Below are 17,975 nucleotides of genomic sequence, written 5' to 3'. Positions count from 1 at the left end.
TTAAAAAAAAACAAAAACAACAACAAACGTACAACGTGGGGAGGGAATGAAAAAAAAAACCAAAAACCCAAGCATCTTGCTTCTGTGTCGTAAACATCGGTGCGGGGAATGCATTTGGTCCAGAGAGGTTGGGGGGGGGGGGAGGTGATCTGCTCACGGTTGCCACAGGAGAAAGCCACGTGGGGTCTGGGGGGGATGCTGGTGGCAGCTGGGAGCGGCAGGGCAGCGGCTGCAGGTCATGCTGCGAGAACCGTGGGCCTCGGGGTGCTGGAGGGGCAGGAGATGTGCTAGGAGCTAAAAATGTGGGGGTGCTAAAAATGCCTCGGTCGCTCCGCACTGCCAGGCTGCCGTCAGCCCCCAGACACACGCAGCTCTGCCTGCAGCACACCGGTCCTCCGTGCTGATGGTGCCCCTCTGCTCTGCGTGGGAGCTCCGGGGCTGCAGCTCGGGAGCCCGGCAGGACAGCCCCAGTCCCTCTGTGCCGATGGGCTGCGTCCTTCGGGGCACGGAGCGGCCCTCCATCCCCACCGCTCATCACCCGTCACCGTGCGCTCTCTTGCAGGGCTTTATTGGGAGCAGTGCGGCGGCATGCAGGGGCTCACTGTCCCAGGGCTGGCTCCCCGAGGCCCGGCACGGGGCTTCTTTGGTCTACAGGTGAGTCCTGTGCATACACAACAGTCTGTGCCACGGCTGCTGGCTGCTCCCCGTGCCACGCGTTGCCTGCTGGCCGCGTCTCGTCCAGCCCAGCCTGCGCTGCTCTGCCTGCAAAAGGCACCAGGCCCGGGGTGAGCACGGGGCAGCCCTGTCCCGGTGAGGGAGCTCGCTGCCTGCCCCGTGCATCACCTCCTGCCTCGCCGCTCGCCTCCGGTCTCCGTTTCAGCACAGGCGACCGCCGCAGACGGAGGGGGACCGCGGCAGCTGGGGGGGACACAAGCGGACAGCGCGTTAAGGCGCGGGGACAACGGGAGGGGCGAGGCGTGAGGGCCGCACTGCCCACTCACTTCCCAGCTCCGCCAGGCACTCTGGCTCCCTGAGCTGCTCCTCGTGGACCGAGACAGCCCTGCGGGCCCCGAGCGCTGCCAGCCGCGGCGTCAGGCGGTTGTCTGCAACGGGAGATGGCGTCAGAAGGCAAAAGCAAGGCTCGAGGCCAACGCCGCGGCAGCCACCGCAGCGGGGTGATGCTTCGGGTACCTTCAGCACTGGAACGGGGCGATGTGGGCACGACGGGGCCAGCAGTTGGCTCCCCAGCGTGGCTCCTGCCCGGCCGTGGCAGGCTGCTGCTCCAGGCGTCGCGGCACGCTGCCTGCCCGCTCTGCTCGGGCCCGGCCGAGCAACGTCGGAGCTGCTCACGGCCCAGCCCCGTCAGCTCAGCGTTCAGCTGCCGCCCCAGCGCCTTCCAGGCTGGGCTGGGCTCTGCCGGGCCACGCAGGGAGGCATCTGTGGGGCAGAGCGTGGGTGCGTGGCCCCGTGACCCCAGCGGATGGGGTCGCTGTGGGTGGATGGCTCTTGGGTTGGGCCCCTTCCCACCGCTGACCCACGTACCTGTGGACACGGAGTGCGTGCGAGCCTTCAGGGACGGTGGGGAGTCCGCAGAGCTGTCCACGATGTCCCCTGCAAACACAGGCCCACGGCTTCAGTGTGTGGAGGTCGCCACCCCACGGCCAACTATGGGCTCTGAGGGTGCCCAGCAAGGTGCACCCAGGGATGGAAGAAGTCCCCTCACCATCTGAACCGGCCTTCTTGATCTCGTTGTCTTTGCTCTGCAAGGGAAAGGGAAGACGGTGACAGAGGGAGGGCATGAGATAGATGAACAGACCTACACAGCGCATGGGAGCCCAGAGGGTGATCCCCTTGTGCAGGGCTAAGGGATGAGACAGTGGCTGTGGGCAGTGACAGCACTGCTTTGTGTCACCTGCCTCATGGGGCCACCACCTCCCCCGCACACGTGGGTGCCGGCTCCAAGAAGCTCCAGCCTCACCTGCTGCTTCTTGCTCTCGGTCACCAGCCCCTTGGTGACGCCCATGCGGTGCAGCATGATGTGGACACGCTGCTCGAAGGAGTTGGGCAGCTCCCCATCGCTCTTCTCCAGGTGCCTCTTCTGCAGGAGGATATCAAGATGGCAGTGGGGCAAGGGGTGCTCGGGGGTGCCAGGGGCACCGGGTGCTGCTCGAGGGTCCCCATGGCCCCACCTCGTCCTGTCCTACCACCAGATCCAATGAAAGGACCATCCAGTGCCCCACCACTCGCGATGGGAACAGCACTTGTCCCAGTGACAGAGTCATCCACGGGGACAGTCTAGATCCAGACGCAGCGATGCTTACCTTGTCCTGCCTGACCCCCAGCGCCTCCTCATCCTCCCCTGGCAGTAGGATGAGGGACTGGGACTTGCCCTCCCTCGAGTACTTGGGCCTGATCCTGCGGGCAGCCTCGGGGGTCTGGCTGTGCTCGGGCTCGGCGCTGAGAGCCCCCTCCTCAGATTTGCTCAGAGCCTTGCCCGGCTCGCCCGCCTTGCTGGGGGCCCGTAAAATGTCACTGAGCATCGACCGCCTGCTCCTGGGGGCCGCCGCACCGCCCTCGGGCTCCTTCTCACACCGCGAGCTCCGGCTGGATTTGGGCTTCTTGAAAGCAAAAAAATTCCCAATTTTCTTCTTGAGGGTACGGGAACTGGAGGATGCCAGAGGGGCTGAGCCTGGGCCGGTCTCCAGCACCGTGGGGCTGCTGGAAGAAGCACAGCAAGGTCAGCACAGGGCTGTGTTTTCCCCAACACATCCCAAATCATGGATCCAAGACCTGGACTTGCTCTGGCAAAGGCAGCCGTGCTCTCCAGGTGCAGCCACCACCACCACAGCCCTTTTTTTCCCCAACCCCTCTGCCTATGGAAATGCCCGCAGGGGGGGGGACATGAGCTCTGCCCCACTGTCTGCCTGCAGCATGATGTGCCATTTCCCCAGCACTCAGCCAGCACAACAAGGGAAGACAGCGCAGGGCAGGGTCTGCAAGGGCACCGTGCACAGGGATGGACGGGTGCTGGGAACCAGCTGAGGGCTGCAGCCACCCCCACGGCTTACGGCAGCTCCTCGGTGATGAGCCTCTTGGTGAAGAAGTCCTCCAGGCCTTCATCCACGCGGGTGATGCTCCTGTCCTCACTGTTCTCGTGGGCCACGGGCTGTACCTGCGGGCAAGCGCTGCCTTGAGCCACGGATGGGATCTTCGAGCCCTTGACATCAGTCAAAAACCCCAATGCACCAAGATCGTAGAATCATTGGGGTCGGAAAAGATCATCGAGTCCAACTTCAACCCACCCCCCCACGTCCCTCAGTGCCACATCTACCCCCCTGTGGAGCCACCAGCTCCCAAGGAGGCTCACTGTGCACTGGTGCAGGGTAGGGGCTGGCACCTACCATCTCCCCACCATCCAAAAGCCCCATCATGCTGTGACCAGGCTGCATCCAAGCCCTCCCAAAGCCAGGCCAGCTCTCTGACCCCAGACCCACAGAAAGGAAGGGGTACGTGTCCCAACAAAGGGGCGTCCCTGTCCCCAGCAGGCAACAGAGCTGATGCCCGGTGAGACCCTAGAGCTCCACCGTGGCCAGATGAGGTCCCCAGCTCTGTGCCAGGGCAGCACAGAGGTCTGGCACATACAGGTGGCATTTCTCAACCAGAAGAAGGCACTTCTCCATAGGTGGCCTCAATCCCTAATGCCACTGTGGCTGGATTCACACCTCCCTTTCCTCCTCTGACACCAGCACCCGTGGTCAGGGGGTTTCTGGTGTGCGGCCAGATACTGCCCGTGCTCAGGGGACAAGCTGGTGCCATTGGGGTCCGCTCCTGCTCCCACCCACTGCCCCGTAGGGTTGGGGTGCCTCAGAAATCCCTTCCTGCTTCGCCTTGGGTGGCAAAACCCCCACCAGAAGGTGACAAAGCTGCTAGGGCAGCGCCCGGATCGCTGACAGCCCCCTCCCAGAGCACCCAAAAGTTGTGTTTTGCTTCAAACCCCATCTGGAAGAGAAGGGGACTGCTGCAGCTCCTCACAGCACCCCAACCTGGCAGGGTTGGCAGAGCCGAGCTCCAGCACCAGCCCCACGGAGGGCTGCGCTTCGCTGCTCTTTTCTGAGCCAAAGGAGAACGTTCAGAGGATGGAGGGAGACAGCAGCTTCTCCCTGCCTCTCCCCCAGCTCCTGCAATTCTGCATCACTGATTCATAAACAAGGGGCGAGCGCCCGAGCCCCCAGCCCGTCCTCCAGCACAGAATAACAAACCAGACGCATCCCACCTCCGTCAGCACGATGAGAGAACAGAAAACCAGGATGAAAAAAAAGAGAAACCCAGCACGCATCCCCCCTCCCCCCCCCACTCCGTGCTCGGGAATAAGACCCCGTGGCCATGCTTACGGTGGGCTTGCTGGGCGGCTGCCGGTGCCGGCGGTTGGGCCTGGGCCTGGCTTTGGTGCAGTGCTCCAGCCTCTCCCCGGCGGTCGGCAGGTCCATGAGGGCTTGGGCGGGCGGCGTGCCGGGGAGAGCACCGGCGGCGGGCTCAGCATCCTTTGTGGGAGCAGGATGAGCCTTCCCGGCGGCCGGCAGCTCCAGCTCCGAGAGACCTGGCGAAGGGCGAGAAGCCCACCGATGGGGAGGGGGGGACGCGCGGCCGCTGCGCTGCTGACGGCGGGGAGAGCTTGCGCATCAGCTGTGCAGCGCAGCCGGGGATGGATCCTGCTGCCACGCCGACGGCGCTGCGCGGTCCCCCAGGGATGCAGGGGGAGGAGGGATGCTCGGGGACCCTTGCGGCAATGCCCACCGAGCAGGCGGCGTTGGCTGCCAGATCCCAGCGTTCCCCCTTCACGCCGGGTTAGGGTTTTTGGGAGAGGGCTGGGTTGCGGCCAGCGGGGGATTTGTTTTGGGACTGCCCCCCCCTTCCATGTGCCGTTCCCAGTGCTTTCTGGTTAGGCTCGACACAGGTAATTTGGGATGCTGTGGGGTCTGCGTGAGTGCTGCTTCAGCCAAAGCCAGCAGGCACCACGGCTCCCAGTACCCAAAGGCTGCTTGCCTTCTCCTGCACCCCCTGCCAAGGTCCTGCCGTGCTCCAGCTGCCCCCAGCCAGCCCACGAGTGGGTTTTGAGGGTACAATCAGCTGCCAAAATGCCCAGCACAGCTCAGCACCCACCCATGGGCGATCCCCCCCCATCCATGCAAAGCCTCTGGATGTAGTCACTGCCACCCAGCTGGAGAGGTGGAGGCCTCTAAGGTGTCCTTACACCTCCCACCGCTGCCAGCATCCCTGGAAGGGAGCTCAGGGCATCCTCCCACACTGAGCCTGACAGGTGTCACCCCACAGCACCTCTGTGCCCCATATTAATGAGCCCTCTGCACTGTGCCCTTACTTCTCACGGTCAGCGTGGGCCGAATGCTCCTGAAGTGTTTGTTTTTCCTCCGCAGAGCCATCTTGTACTGCAAGGAGAGAAAAGAGCCACCAGTGGTGAGGGGACAGCCAAGGAAGGAGGCTATGGGGGACGCCTGGTTTGGGGAGGTGGCTGTGCTCCATCACCACGACGTTCATCACAGAATCGGTCATTGAATGGCTGAGGTTGGAAGGGACCTTATAGCCCATCGAGCTCCAGCTCCCTGCTGGCTGTCCTGTGCCCACCCATGTCCTGGGGCACCCCCAGGCTCTGGGCAGCAGTGCCAGCACCTCACCACCCTCTGAGGGAAGGATTTCTTCCTGACACCTACCCTACATCTGCCCTCTGATAGTTTAAGGCCATTTTCCCTTGTGCTATCACTGTCAGGGCCTGTTAAAGGTCAGATCCCCTCCTCCTGCTTGTAAGCTCCCCTTAAGTAGTACTGTAAGGTTGCAGTGTGGTGTCCCAGCAGCTTTCTCTTATCCAGAGGCTGAAGAAGCCCAGCTCCCTCAGCCTTCCTTCACAGCAGAGGTGCTGCAGCCCTCAAAGCATCATCCCAAATCGTCCACCATCACCGTGGATCCATCCATCATCACAGACCACCCAGCACTGCGATGATGGGACGTGCCCACCTCTGCCCCATAATCACCCCCCTGACCTCAGGACTGCACTTTTCGTGTTGGCCTTGCCTCACCCCTGGCACCAAAAATAACCCATCCGCACACCCAAAGTGCCAGACCTGCATGCTATGAGTGCCAGGAGGAACGCAAGCAGCGTGGGACACGGCCAGGACATGCCCCAGGTGCTGCAGACTGCCCCGAGCTTGCAGAGGCAGCGACACTAAGCCCAGCATCATCCCATAAGGCGGATAAAAGCCCGTGGGCATCGTCAGGCAGCAGCGGGGTCACTGGGAGGGGGACGGAGCCCTACCTCCTCTGTCGCGAAGCCTCTCTCGGTGAGCTCCGAGGGGTTCCTGCCCCGTGCCGGTGCGGTGGCATCGTCCTCAGCAGGCTCCAGGAGATCCAGCCCATGCGTGGGGAGGCTCTCTGCCTAAAACCATTAGGAAGCGCTTAAATTATCCCTGTGGCTGAAGCGCGCCGTGCTGCTCTGCTCCGTGGCCGGGATTTGTGGGGGATTTAGGGCTGATTAGCAGGCTGCAGGGCTCGGGTGCTCCTGGCCCAGGTGCCAGCTCCATCTGAGCACCCACACCATGGGGCGCGGAGGAGCCACGCAGCCTTAACCCTGCTGCAGCCACGCTGGGAGAAGATGAGCCCCGAGGATCAGCAGCCTGGTGGGGATCATATTGCTGCATGGACAGCGGATCCATGCTCATCGTGCTGGGTGGGGTCTGCTCAGGGCCCCCTGTGCCGCATCTCCCCACGGGCACTCACCAGCTTGCACTGGGCAGCGGTCAGATCTCCCAGTACAGCATCCACAATGCAGTCGGCCACGGCGGCGGTGACGGACAGCTTGATCTCGCTGGGAGCAGGGAGAGGCGTGTCAGGGATGCCACAGGGCCCCACGCAGCAAGGTGAGACAGAGCCAGGTGCCCACAGCCCTCCCACTCTGAAGTGCCCCTTCCCCACCAGCAGGATCGCCACCCCACACAGCCCAACCCCAAACTGGACCCGAGTAGGGGGCATCGTGATGTCGGAGCTCCTCAATCCCCATCCCAGAGCGTGCTAACCAAAGGCACGACACCCACTTCAGCTTGCTGAACACATCGGTGACCATCTGGTCCAGCACGGCGCTGAGGCTGAGGTGCTCCTGGAGGTGGATGCGCTCCGACATGGCGCTGACCAGCTGCTCCCTCACCCCGCTCTTCTGCACCATGGGCGGGCACAGGCTGTGAGCCGCGTCCAGCACCGCCTGCATGATCCCCTGGGGAGGAAAGGGGGGCACGGGGTGTCCCACCATGAGATGAGCGCTCCCCTATTTATCTAGGAGATGCTGTGGGGGTGATAAACAGGGCTGTCCTTGGACTTTCGTACTGGGTGGACAGGTACTGCAGCCCAGCAGCTCCCCAGGGGTTCCCACCTGGATTTCCCGGCCGCAGGTCTGCGATGCTTCCTCCACCAGGCACTCCAGCTTGTGCTGCAGCTTGCCACTCTGGTGCGGGGCGTTCCCTGCTTCGTACAACATGGGCAAGATCTGCGATGGGGAGGGAGACCCTATGAGCCATCCCACGGCACCCTTGCTCTGCTTGGCCCCGGGAAGCATACATCCATAGAAAAGCACTGGCTGGGGGCTCTAAGTGACCTGCTGGGACTTCCATCAGCTCTGCCCTCCCCCAGCTCCCTGCAGCCCCAGAATCGAGGACGGGAGATGCATTGGATGGAGCTCCCCATTCATCCAGTGGTTGGCAACCCTGCAAGCTGCTGTGCTGACGATAGCAATACGTGCTGGCTGCCAGTTAATTAGGCCCATTAATGAATCAATAAACCACTTTGATACGAATGGAAACCCCACAGGCCAAGCATTTTTCTCCACGGAGAAACAACAAGCCCACTGTCCCCATGCGCAGCAGACTCACACTGACAGCCAGGTTGGCATTCCTGATGGCTTCCTCAGCACGGAGGATGTCTGCCTCCATCTCCCTGCCTGGGCAGGAGCTCAGGATATCGACGTGCTTCTGCACACTCAAGCAGATCTCATTCACCATCTGGAGTGCAGAGGAGCCGTGCCACCAGCCCGTTCCCGCTGCCACCAGCTCCCCTCTCCCAGAGGAGGACGTGGCAGGGATGTGGGAAGGAGATGGATTATGGGGTGATGGATGGGATGGCACTCACCTGCTCGGAGGAGGAGGTCAGGATGCCCTGCTGCAGCCGGAAGGTCTGCGTGGGCAGCACGCGCCGTGTCTGGTTCCTCGCCAAGCAGGATTGGAGCTGTGGCGTGCAGGTGGACATGAGCAGCCAAATCCAACCCCCTGGTCCCCACCCCAGCCCCTGTCCCACCTTGTGCACCGCCTCCTCTGTCCTCTCAGGGTTGCTCCGGTACGCCTGCGCTATGTCACTCATTGGCAAGGGCATGGACTTGAGGGTGTAGTTCCTGCCAGACAGCGGTGGGGTGAGCACAGGACACTGCCCCAAGGACCCCAGCAGCAGGGCAGCCCGCTGGGACACGTCCCCTGCAGGTCCTATGTCCAGCTCTGGAGATGGGGGTGGGCAGAATGGGAAAGCTGGGTCCCAGCCAGCCCCAGAGCCCTGGATGCCATCACCCTCAAACTCTGCACACAACCCTCTGGTACTGTGTGTGATGCTTTGGGGGATAAGAGGCCCCGGGGACAGTGGCATCCCAGTGCACAGTGGCAGTCAGCCAGGAGGACCGTGCTGCTCCATCCTTACCTCTCCAAAGCCTGAGCCACCTCCAGGAGTCCAAGGGCAGTGGTGTTGTTCCTGTCCCACACCACAGTCCTGAGAAGAAGACAGGAATGAGCCACATCTGCCTGCCAAGCAGCGCAGCAGTTTCACGTGTGAACTCTCCCTTGCTGCTGCTATCCCTTTGCTGGCACAGGTTAGTCCAGAAGTGGCATTTTAGGAACTGGATGACCGAGCAGACTGGGGCAGTAACTGCATGAGTGCAGCTGTAGCCTGCCGGGCTGTGCAGGAGCAAAAAGCTGGCACACGCTGCAGGGTCGCCCTGCAGGCACTGCTATCCAGCTGCTCTCTTGCCCTTTGTCACCGTATTTGTCACCAGCACCACCAGCTGGCTGATAGGAAACAAAGATCTGGCCACATCTCTTGACCACTGGCCAGGAATGGTGCAGGGCCCTCTCTGTGGTCACAGAGAGCACAGGAGGAAGTCTGCGTGGCCCTGCTGCTACCTGAGCTTCGTATTGATCTGCAGAGCCTTGGCCAACATCTTGGCACCGGTGTCCCCCATGGCGTTGCCGCTGATGTCCAGCATGGTCAGGCTGGTGTTGCTGCCCAGGGCGCTCAGCAGGACGTTGGTGCCCAGCTTGAGGCGTGACTCGGCCACAGACAGGGACTGGAGGGGCTGGGTGGGAGGACAGGAAGAGAAACGTGGCTGCCACTGTCACAGCACACCTGGCTGATCTTCCCTGCCGTGCAGTGGAGATGTGCAGGCTGGTGGCTGCCATAGCAAGCCCCTTCCTAACAGAAGCTCTCGCTTCTCCATCTGAGCATCTGCTTTGGATGGAGGAAGAGATGGGGCTCCCACCCCACCCTGGATGGAGCCTGGCCCCCACGCTGGGTGCACGCAGGACGGAGGATGCTTGGCAGCTGAGGACAGGACGTGGGAAGGTGGTTTGCACACGCTGTACTCACGCAGTCATCCTCCTGGGTGAGCTGGACAATGCGGTGCAGGACATCCACCAGCCCATCCCTGTGGGGGAGGCAGGAGGTAATGCGAGCACCCATGGGTGCTGAGTCAGTCAGCAGAGCCCAGCCCCCCTCCTCCTGCCCACATTGGGTGAAGATGTGGGCCTCCAGGGACTGGGCTCCCCGTTGTGTTTCCAAGAGGTGGGCAGGTGATGATCCCAACCAACGTGGGGCTCGGATAGGGACAGAGACCTGAGATGAGCACAAGGTGACAGAGGGACCCTCAGCCTGGGGACAAAGCACTGCAGGCTGCACTTACTTGGATTTGATGTTGAAGTTTTTTCCCAAAGAGACGTGCTGGATGGACTTGCTTCTGCCAATGGACAGCACCAATGTCACCATGTCAGAGTCAAAGCCTGCGAGCACAGACAGCCAGAGGGACACACGGCTGCACGGAGCCCATAAACACATCTCAGCAAAGGTTAGTTGGAGAGTTTGGGAGAGCAATAAGCCTTTGGAATATCAGTGCAGCTATAGGGACGAGGTGCTCGGTGGGACCCTACCCATCTTGTGCAAGCTGAGGAGCAGCCCGAGGCAGGACAACCCCCCCTGGGTGAAGAAAGGGCAACCCACCATTGTCAGACAGATCCAGGTCGCTGATGGCACCAGCATCGGGGATGAGGTCCTGGATGACCTGGGCTCCTGGCGACCTCAGCTTGGAACAAACAGCAAGACATCAGTACAAGGGGAGCCCTGCAGATGAGAGGCTGCCGTCGGGACGGTCACTTGGCCCCACAGTGGGCAGGGCACCGACCTACAGCACCCATGGGTGCTTGCCCTCACCTCGCAGCTGCTCAGATCCAGATGCAGGTCGCTGATGTGGCTGTTGTATGCCAACCCTTGCAGCACAGCCCTGGAAAAGCCACCAAAGCCACCCACAGGTATGAGCAACATGGGCACTGCCCCTCGCAGCCCCATCCGGCATCCCTGAAAAGCTCCAAGTGAGACCACCATGACCAACATCCATCACAAATCCACCTTCCCCCCCCCCCCCAAAGCAGATCCCAGTTCCAATGACCACCCCATACCTGACAGCATCCGGAGGTAGCTTGGTCCCTGCCATGGAGATGTGCCTGAGTGCACGGGCCTGACTGAAGAACTGCTTGACGCTGGGAGAGATGGTTTTCACCCTTCTGGAAAGGAAAGGCACACAAAGACATCATCTGCCATCACCGGCTGCCCGCTCCACCCCACAGCCTGGGGCTCACCGGTGTGAGTACACGTTTTTGGAGAGATCCAGATGGATCAGACTGGCACAGCATCCATGGACCAGTGCCCCAAAGAGCTGTGGAATGGCATCACGGAGAACTCAGCCAGAGTACAACCCCAAAATGGACCAGAAAGGGAAGAGTGATGATGAACCCCACAGGGACAACCAGCTCCAAGCTTCCCCGTGAAGCCACAAAGCGGGGGTTGGACTCACAGTGTCCAGGCAGCAGTCAGTGGCAGCCAGGCTGAGGTGTGTGAGCGAGCTGCACCGGCCCAGGAAGCTCTGCAAGCTCTGGAGGAGAGAGGGTCAGCATCTCACTCAGGACCACGCTTCCCACCCCAACAACCCCAGCAGTGATGGACACAGTGACACAGTGCCCTGGGTGCCTCCTTGCTCCTGGTGGCATCTCCCATCCCATGCTCACACTGGTGTCCTCCATGGCCAGGCTGCCGGGGTTCCCAGAGAGGTCCAGGTGCCAGAGTGAGGAGCTGATGGCTTCGTTAGCTGCGAGTGCCTGGCACAGCATGCTCATCCCTGCTTGGATGGAGGGAGAGATGGGTTTGGGCAGTGGAACACTGCATCCCTCATCAGCACATCCTCACAGTCCCTCCAGGAGCTCTGCTTGGCCGTACCTTTAGCAGTGAGCATTGTCCTGGCCAAGCTGAGGCTCTGCAGGCCCTTGGGTCTCTCCTCGAAGAGTCGGCTGAAAGCAATTATCCCTGGGGAGAGCAGAACAAGCCCTCAGTATCTGCCAACACAAGCAGGGCACAGCCAAGGACAGGGAACTGGGCTCTGAGCACTGATGGAGCTGTGGGTGTCCCTGCTCACTGCAGGGAGTGGGAGCAGATGGCCCTTAAGGTCCTTTCCAACCACTCTATGATTCTGTGATGAGTGAAGGGCTGGGATGTGCAGCTCATGTACGCTTGGATTCATCCCATGGAGTACCTCTGTCTTCCAGCTGGTTGCCAGCGAGGTTGATAGTGTGCAGGACGGACTCAGGGTGCCTGCTGAGTGCCTGGGCCATCTTCTGAGCAAAGTCACTGTGAGGAGGAGGACACACACACCCCATAGAATTACAGGGACGTGCCGTGTTCCCTACTCCATCCGAAACCAGAGCCTTCCAAGGGCGGGCTGCAGGGGATGGGGCACTCAATCCCAGCGAGGGGCTGCAGGTCACCCTGAGACCTCCCCTAAACCTCCTCTGCTCTGTGCCAAACAGACCCGGAGCCCTCAGCTCTCCTCACACACAGCACCCTTCCCCAGCTCACAGCCCTCCTTTGGATGCTCTCGAACAGCTTCCCATCCTTGTATGGTGGTGCCCAAGAGGCGAGGACTTCCCTTACCCCCTCAGCCCGCTGTTCTCCAGCACCAGCTCCTCCAGCGTCACCGACTTGCTCAGCATGTAGAGCAGCTGCTCGGTGATCTCCTGGTTCTACAGGGGCACAGAGGTGCTCAGATCCCGGCACCGAGGGCAGTCCTGCTCCCCGTGCAGACACTCACCAGCCTGAAGTCCTTGCAGGAGAGCTTGGTGAACCACAGGTTGAAGGACAAGGCGGCCACACTCAGTGCCACGTCCCTGTGGGGTGACAGGGACACAGTGCTGCAGCCCAATGCGTCCCGTCCCCCCCCAGCACGTGGCTCCAACGTGTGTGAGAGCAGAAGCAGGGGCAGGTGGCAGGGCTGCAGGCCATCATGCAGAGCTTCACATCTTCAAGCAGAACAGGCTGCTTTGCATGGGGAAACGGCTGAGGGACGCGAGCCTTCAGCTCACACCTCCGCACGGGGCTGCCACGCTCATGCAAGGGCTCAAAGTGAAGGCTGCCCGTCCTCGTGCCCCAGGGGACAGGACTTCTGGCTGCACATGCTCAACGAAAGCAAGAAGAGGCTGCAGACGTGTCCTCCCTCAAAGCTTTGGGGCGTGACCCACCGTGGGCAGCGAGGATGGGGACAAGGTGACACTGCAGAGGGACTCACCGGCTCTCCAGGTGGCTGAAGTCCAGCAGGTTGAACTCCCGGCAGTCTTGGCCGTGGTAGATGTTGTCCACGTCCTGCTCAGGGGACAGATGAGTATGGACAGGGCTCAGTGCCACCTCCTGTGCTCCAGGGTCATAAACATCCGCTGAGCCTCGAAGCATGGCATCCCAAATGGATGGAAACCTTCACTACTGTGTGGTGGCTGCCCAGTCCTGGAGACTGGCCAGAAGAAGACACTGGGAAATTGGGACCACTGCGGTGGAAATGGGGACCTGGAGTGGTCATCATGCCCCAGAATGAGGGGACACAGCCTGACCACGGGTCAGACCTCAACCATCTCCAAGGATGGGGCATCCACCTCATGGGTGGATGGGCATCCCAGTGACCTGCACGGGTCCCTGCAGAGCTGTTCCATGGACTGCCCTCCATGGGGATGCAGGAACCCAGGAGCATCCTGCTCCCCTGCCCTCCCAGCAACATGTGGGGATGCCCTGCAGCGTGGAGCAGCTCACCCACTGGATCTCCTCGCGGAAGGCGAAGCCGTTGTAATCACATAACGCAGCATAGGTCTCTGAAAACCCACCTGCAAAGAGGAGGCAGCACTGCAAGGCCTGCTTCCTGAGGAAACACGCAAGGGACCCCAAAGAGAGGCAGAAAGCAGAAGGAAGGCAGGGCTCTCCTGTCCCTCTTCAACAGGGACAGAGCATCCTGCACGGTCCATCACCTTCCCAGAAGTGACCGCAGTGATGGGGAGGGTGGCACCCCTGACTGTCCATCCTTGCCTTTCCTGCTCCTGTTTTTGGGGAGCTGCCCCGTGGGATGGGCTGTGTGCTTACCACAAGGCCCCTGGTTGCTCTGCAGCATCTCCTCCAGCGAGTCTGTGACCATCCGGATCCTCTCGTACAGGTTGGGGGGAGAGTTCTTGAGCAGCGTCCTGGGGAAGGGCCAGAGGAGGGCACGCTGGGGGGCTGGGAGAGCACCCCCACCAGCTATGAGCCCTGTGCCAAGCCCCGACGGTGACCAGAAACATTCAACCCAATCTGATAGAGCAATACGATGGAGTAGGGCGCTCGTTTGGCCCTCACCAGTGTTGTTTTCTCCTGCTGCGAGGACCCGGCTCACATTTGGGGTCTGTCTGAGCAAAGAGGCAGCACAGCCCCTCAGGTGCCCATGAGACAACCCTGAGGAGCGGAGGAGCCTTACCCAGGGGATGAGTCTGGAAAGACCTTCTTAAGTGACATGGTGACATGGATAACGACTTGCTCCAAGTCATCGAAGGACATGAGCCGGAAGGCGTACGAGGACGTATCCGTTTCTATGACAACCTGCAGAGTGTCCAAAGGATGGGAGATGCCTGGGAACACCAGCAGTGCCCGTGTGCCCTCAGACACAGCGGTGGCAGCAGCCAGGCACTCGCCTCTGCTCGTGAACCACATTAAAGATGCCGTGATGTGCCAGAATGAGGCATCAGCCCCCCAAAAAGGGGAAACTGTGCTTAACGTGCAGCACGATGCTGGTTGAGTGCCCACAGTCCCACAGCCACTTGTCTGGAAGGACACCCCCTGCCCTCTTGCTGTGCCAAGCTGCCCCCAGTGAAGGTTTCCTCCTTGAATTTCTCTAATTGGGTTTCGAGGCCTTTTTTTAGCTCTCTGCTCCTCCCAGATCCCATAGCAACGCGCTCCATGATTTAATTACAGGCTGGCTGAGCCACAGGAGCAAGACACAGCGATCTGCCGGGACCGCACTCGGGTGCTCCGGAGCCAAGCACAGGTATCGGGGCTTCTGCTCCCCCCCTTCCCCCCGAGCTCAGAGCTGCAGCCTGTGCCCCCGTGCCACACAGCAGGAGCCTCGCTTAGGGCCAGGGCTGTTCTTTCTGACAGTGTTTCCATGAGCAAAACAAAGATTGGATGCCAACGGCGACCGCAGCCCCACATTTGGCTGAGATGTCCCATTGAGAACATCCCGCTCTTCTTCCTCCTCCGTCCCCGCTGCATTGCTGCCCGGCTCTAAGAGGATTAGAGGGGTTTAACACACTCTGGCTAAATTTGGCCTCGCCTGAGTTAAGCCAGCCACAGTTTATCACCTTGTCCCCACCGAGCAGGAGCAGCCCCCACAGCCGGGGCTGCAGCCACGCTCGTACCCTGAGTGTGCCATGGGGGTCCCACTCACCACGCTGGGCTCTCGCACGGTGATGTCCCTCACCTCCAGGAAGCTGAAGCTGCTGTGCACCTGTGGGAGCAGCACAGTGTGGATGGATGGGACCCATCCTCCACCCCACACCAGCTCCCCATTTTCCCCATCCCGCCCCACGTCGCAGCCCAGAGGCTCTCCTGACCGACCCCAGAACTCACCCTGAGCGGCAGCATGGCCAGCAACACGTAGGCTCGCCAGGGTGTCAGCACCTAGACAGGGAGAAATCGGTGTGATGGGAGCAGGGTGAGCACTGAACACATTGCTAGTCTGCAGCAGGGCCAGGACAGAGAGCGGGGTGCTGCGCTGCTGTCCCCCCCACGTGGGTTTCGGGCCGTGTGCCAGGCTAACTGCAAGGGGATGCTGTGCAGGACTCTGCACCTACCAGAACGAAGTCATCGTACTTGGATTTCACCTGCAGCTGGATGCTCTTGAGCAGGAGGATCTGCTTTGCCCCCAGGAAGGCCGCGATGCCGTCTGTAAGGACCGTGCCGGGGTTACTGTTGCACGGCTGCACCCGTGGCAGAGCTCTCCCCTCCCACACCAGGAGGCAGTACCAACACCCAGCTCCCATCCCACGGCAGCAGCCCTGCTGTATCCTTCCAGAGGGGCCATATCCCCACCAAGCCATCCCTGATCACCAGTGAGACACTACACCACACCCTCCCATGCTGATCCAGTCCAGCTGAGCCCTGCCCCCGCTACAGGATGCTCGGGGATGAGTTCTGCCCATGCAATCCTTTGGAAACCCCCTTGGCCACAACGTGCATCAGTCACCACGTGCTGACCCCGCTGCGTTTGCAATCCTTGCCTCCATTGCTCAGAGAAGGGTGACACCACTGCAAGTGTGACTGCCTGTCCCCACGCAAAGCAGCCCAGGCCGTGCTGGTGACACTGAGCCGTGTTGGTGGCAGAGCTTCAGCACCAGGAGCTCCTCTGTCAGAGCTCTGTGCCTGCATTTCCGCATCCCCGCACTGTGTGGTTTCACCCTGCCCCATCTCCCATCCCATCGGGGAGGGGTTTTCATTTACGTGCCCACGGGGGCTCTGCTGTCTCGGTTTGCACCCAAGGAGGGCAAAAGCAGAACATACAGGTCCTCATTGCACCGGCCCTTCTGCAGCCCACCCTGCCCACCTGGGGACCCCAACACCAGCAAACCCCATTGGGTCAGTGGGAGCCACGCAGGACCACATCCCTGAGTTTCCAGCCTGGCTTTTTGGGGACGCTTTCAGCCTCAGCAGCATCCCCAGGGAGCAGGCCTGGCGAGCAAGAGCGAACCTGCTCAGAACACCCCAAGATGCGGCCGCGGGTCACAAGGAGCCCGAAGCAGCCCTGCCAGCCCCAGCACAGCCACGAGGGTTGAGGAGGCCCCGCACCAACACTTACCTTGCAGCTCAGAGGGGATCCCCACGGGGGACACGGCCATGGTGGGGAGAGCAGCGGGGTCAGGGCAGCATCCTCCAGCACAGCCCCTGCTCGGCGCTGGGAGGAAGCGCTGAGGTTACCAACCAGCAGCACCACCTCCTCCCCCTCGCTGCCTCGGTGCCTCTTCCTGCCCCGTCAGGCAAGATTTACCCAGCCAGCAAGAGATGAGAGATGAGAGCGACGGAGCCTGCAGCCCACGCAGCACCCGCGGGACCCTGAGAGCATCCTGGAGCGTGGTGGAGGCTCGCCGATGTCCTCTTGGTCAGCAGAGGGGGGTGGTTTTGGGGACACGGCTGCGTTTTGGTGGATGGAGGGGGGTGGTGAGTGAGAGAAGAGCAGCTCCTGGCACAGGGAAACCATCCAGCTCCTCCCGCTGGCGTTGGGCACCTGGAGGGACCGCTGATGCAGACGGGAGCTGGCATTTGTCACGACGCAGTGCCCCTTGGCCAGCTGTGGCTGGTGGCCCAGAAAGCAGGATGGCCTCCTTGGAGCAAAGCAGTGAGTGCTCTGCTTTCCCAGGGAAGGCTGGAAAACGGCCTCCACCTCAGGAGCACTGCAGGACGGGGCAGAGCTGCAGGGCTTCAGACACGTTTGCTGGTGTTGGCTCAGCAGAGCCCACCGGAGCGCAGCTGCCGTGGAGATTTGAAACCATCTTAAAAGTGTAAAAGTGAAGGCAGGAAGTGATGGCCCTGCAGGGACAGCTGTCTCCAGAGCCCGACCACAGCACGCAGCAGCTCCACACCAGGAGCCTTCCTGAGAGCATCGCTGTGGGAAGGGCAGCACCCACAGCCACCCCGCGGTGGGCCTGTCTGGATCCATGGCTTCTGCAGGACTACAGGAGGGCAGGCTCAGGAACAAAACTGAGTGCGATCTGACCGTGCTTCCTCACATCTTCCTCCTCCTTCCCCTCCCCGAAGGTCTTTCCCCAGCTACCAGGAACCTCCTCAGGTCACCAGGCTTCAAATCTGACGGAGTGTGGCCTGCAGTGGTTTCCTCGGCGCCCTCAGACGTGTCCTTCAGGTGCTGCTAGGTTTGGGCTCAGGGAGGCCAATAAGAGCATCTCTGAGTACCTTCATCTCCCTTCCGCGCTCTCCACGTCCTGCTCTCTTAGCAGCAGTCTGGCCTTCTCCACAGCTGCAGCTCCTCCTGTTCCAGGAGCCTTTCTCCCTTGTGAGGATGAGAGTAGAAGAGGTCGTTAGTTTTTCCCCCACCGCAGCAGAAGAGAAAGTCATGGCTGATCCTCCTGAAACCTCAGCCTGACACCTTCAGCTGCAGCACAGGAGGGATCAGTCCCTCTGAATGCAGGAGCTCCCAGCAGTCGGGATCAGGTGCCCCAGGCAGGAAACCCAGCACAAACTGAACGTAAAACCAAGGCATGGACTGCTGAGCACACACACACACACACACACACACACACACACACACACACAGAAACCAGGTC

General features: G+C 61.3%; 2 protein-coding genes across 3 annotated transcripts in view; one reads left to right on the top strand and one right to left on the bottom strand.

Moving 5' to 3' along the window:
- The window catches only part of LOC136047157 (C-signal-like), a 96,947-nt gene that overhangs the window by 14,348 nt on the left and 64,624 nt on the right, over window positions 1-17,975 (top strand). The window lies entirely within an intron of this gene.
- Window positions 415-16,928, bottom strand: CARMIL2 (capping protein regulator and myosin 1 linker 2). 2 transcript variants are annotated; one of them, XM_065733398.1, is made up of 40 exons: window positions 16,496-16,926; window positions 15,495-15,586; window positions 15,271-15,321; window positions 15,089-15,148; window positions 14,123-14,244; window positions 13,756-13,853; window positions 13,432-13,502; window positions 12,920-12,993; window positions 12,446-12,521; window positions 12,289-12,377; window positions 11,891-11,985; window positions 11,578-11,664; window positions 11,370-11,479; window positions 11,159-11,236; window positions 10,944-11,020; window positions 10,764-10,868; window positions 10,519-10,588; window positions 10,309-10,390; window positions 9,995-10,091; window positions 9,682-9,739; window positions 9,219-9,391; window positions 8,740-8,808; window positions 8,350-8,443; window positions 8,185-8,280; window positions 7,929-8,057; window positions 7,433-7,546; window positions 7,101-7,276; window positions 6,787-6,874; window positions 6,326-6,445; window positions 5,378-5,444; window positions 4,392-4,597; window positions 3,069-3,172; window positions 2,322-2,718; window positions 1,979-2,098; window positions 1,724-1,760; window positions 1,543-1,611; window positions 1,192-1,437; window positions 1,002-1,103; window positions 844-918; window positions 415-762 (listed from the first exon to the last, which is right to left on the bottom strand). In XM_065733398.1, the coding sequence occupies exons 1-40, from the start codon at window positions 16,533-16,535 to the stop codon at window positions 599-601; spliced, it is 4,278 nt and encodes a 1,425-aa protein (XP_065589470.1). In that variant the 5' UTR covers window positions 16,536-16,926; the 3' UTR covers window positions 415-598. The 2 variants fall into 2 exon arrangements, with proteins under 2 accessions (XP_065589470.1, XP_065589469.1); XM_065733397.1 differs by having other exon boundaries at window positions 415-918; window positions 16,496-16,928.

Source organism: Cyrtonyx montezumae, unplaced genomic scaffold (genome assembly GCF_038088225.1).
Source record: "Cyrtonyx montezumae isolate F1298 unplaced genomic scaffold, pur_monq_1.0 scaffold_17, whole genome shotgun sequence".
Taxonomy (NCBI): domain Eukaryota; kingdom Metazoa; phylum Chordata; class Aves; order Galliformes; family Odontophoridae; genus Cyrtonyx; species Cyrtonyx montezumae.
The sequence above is the reverse complement of the archived record's forward strand: the minus strand, read 5'-3'. Positions and strand labels throughout refer to the sequence as shown.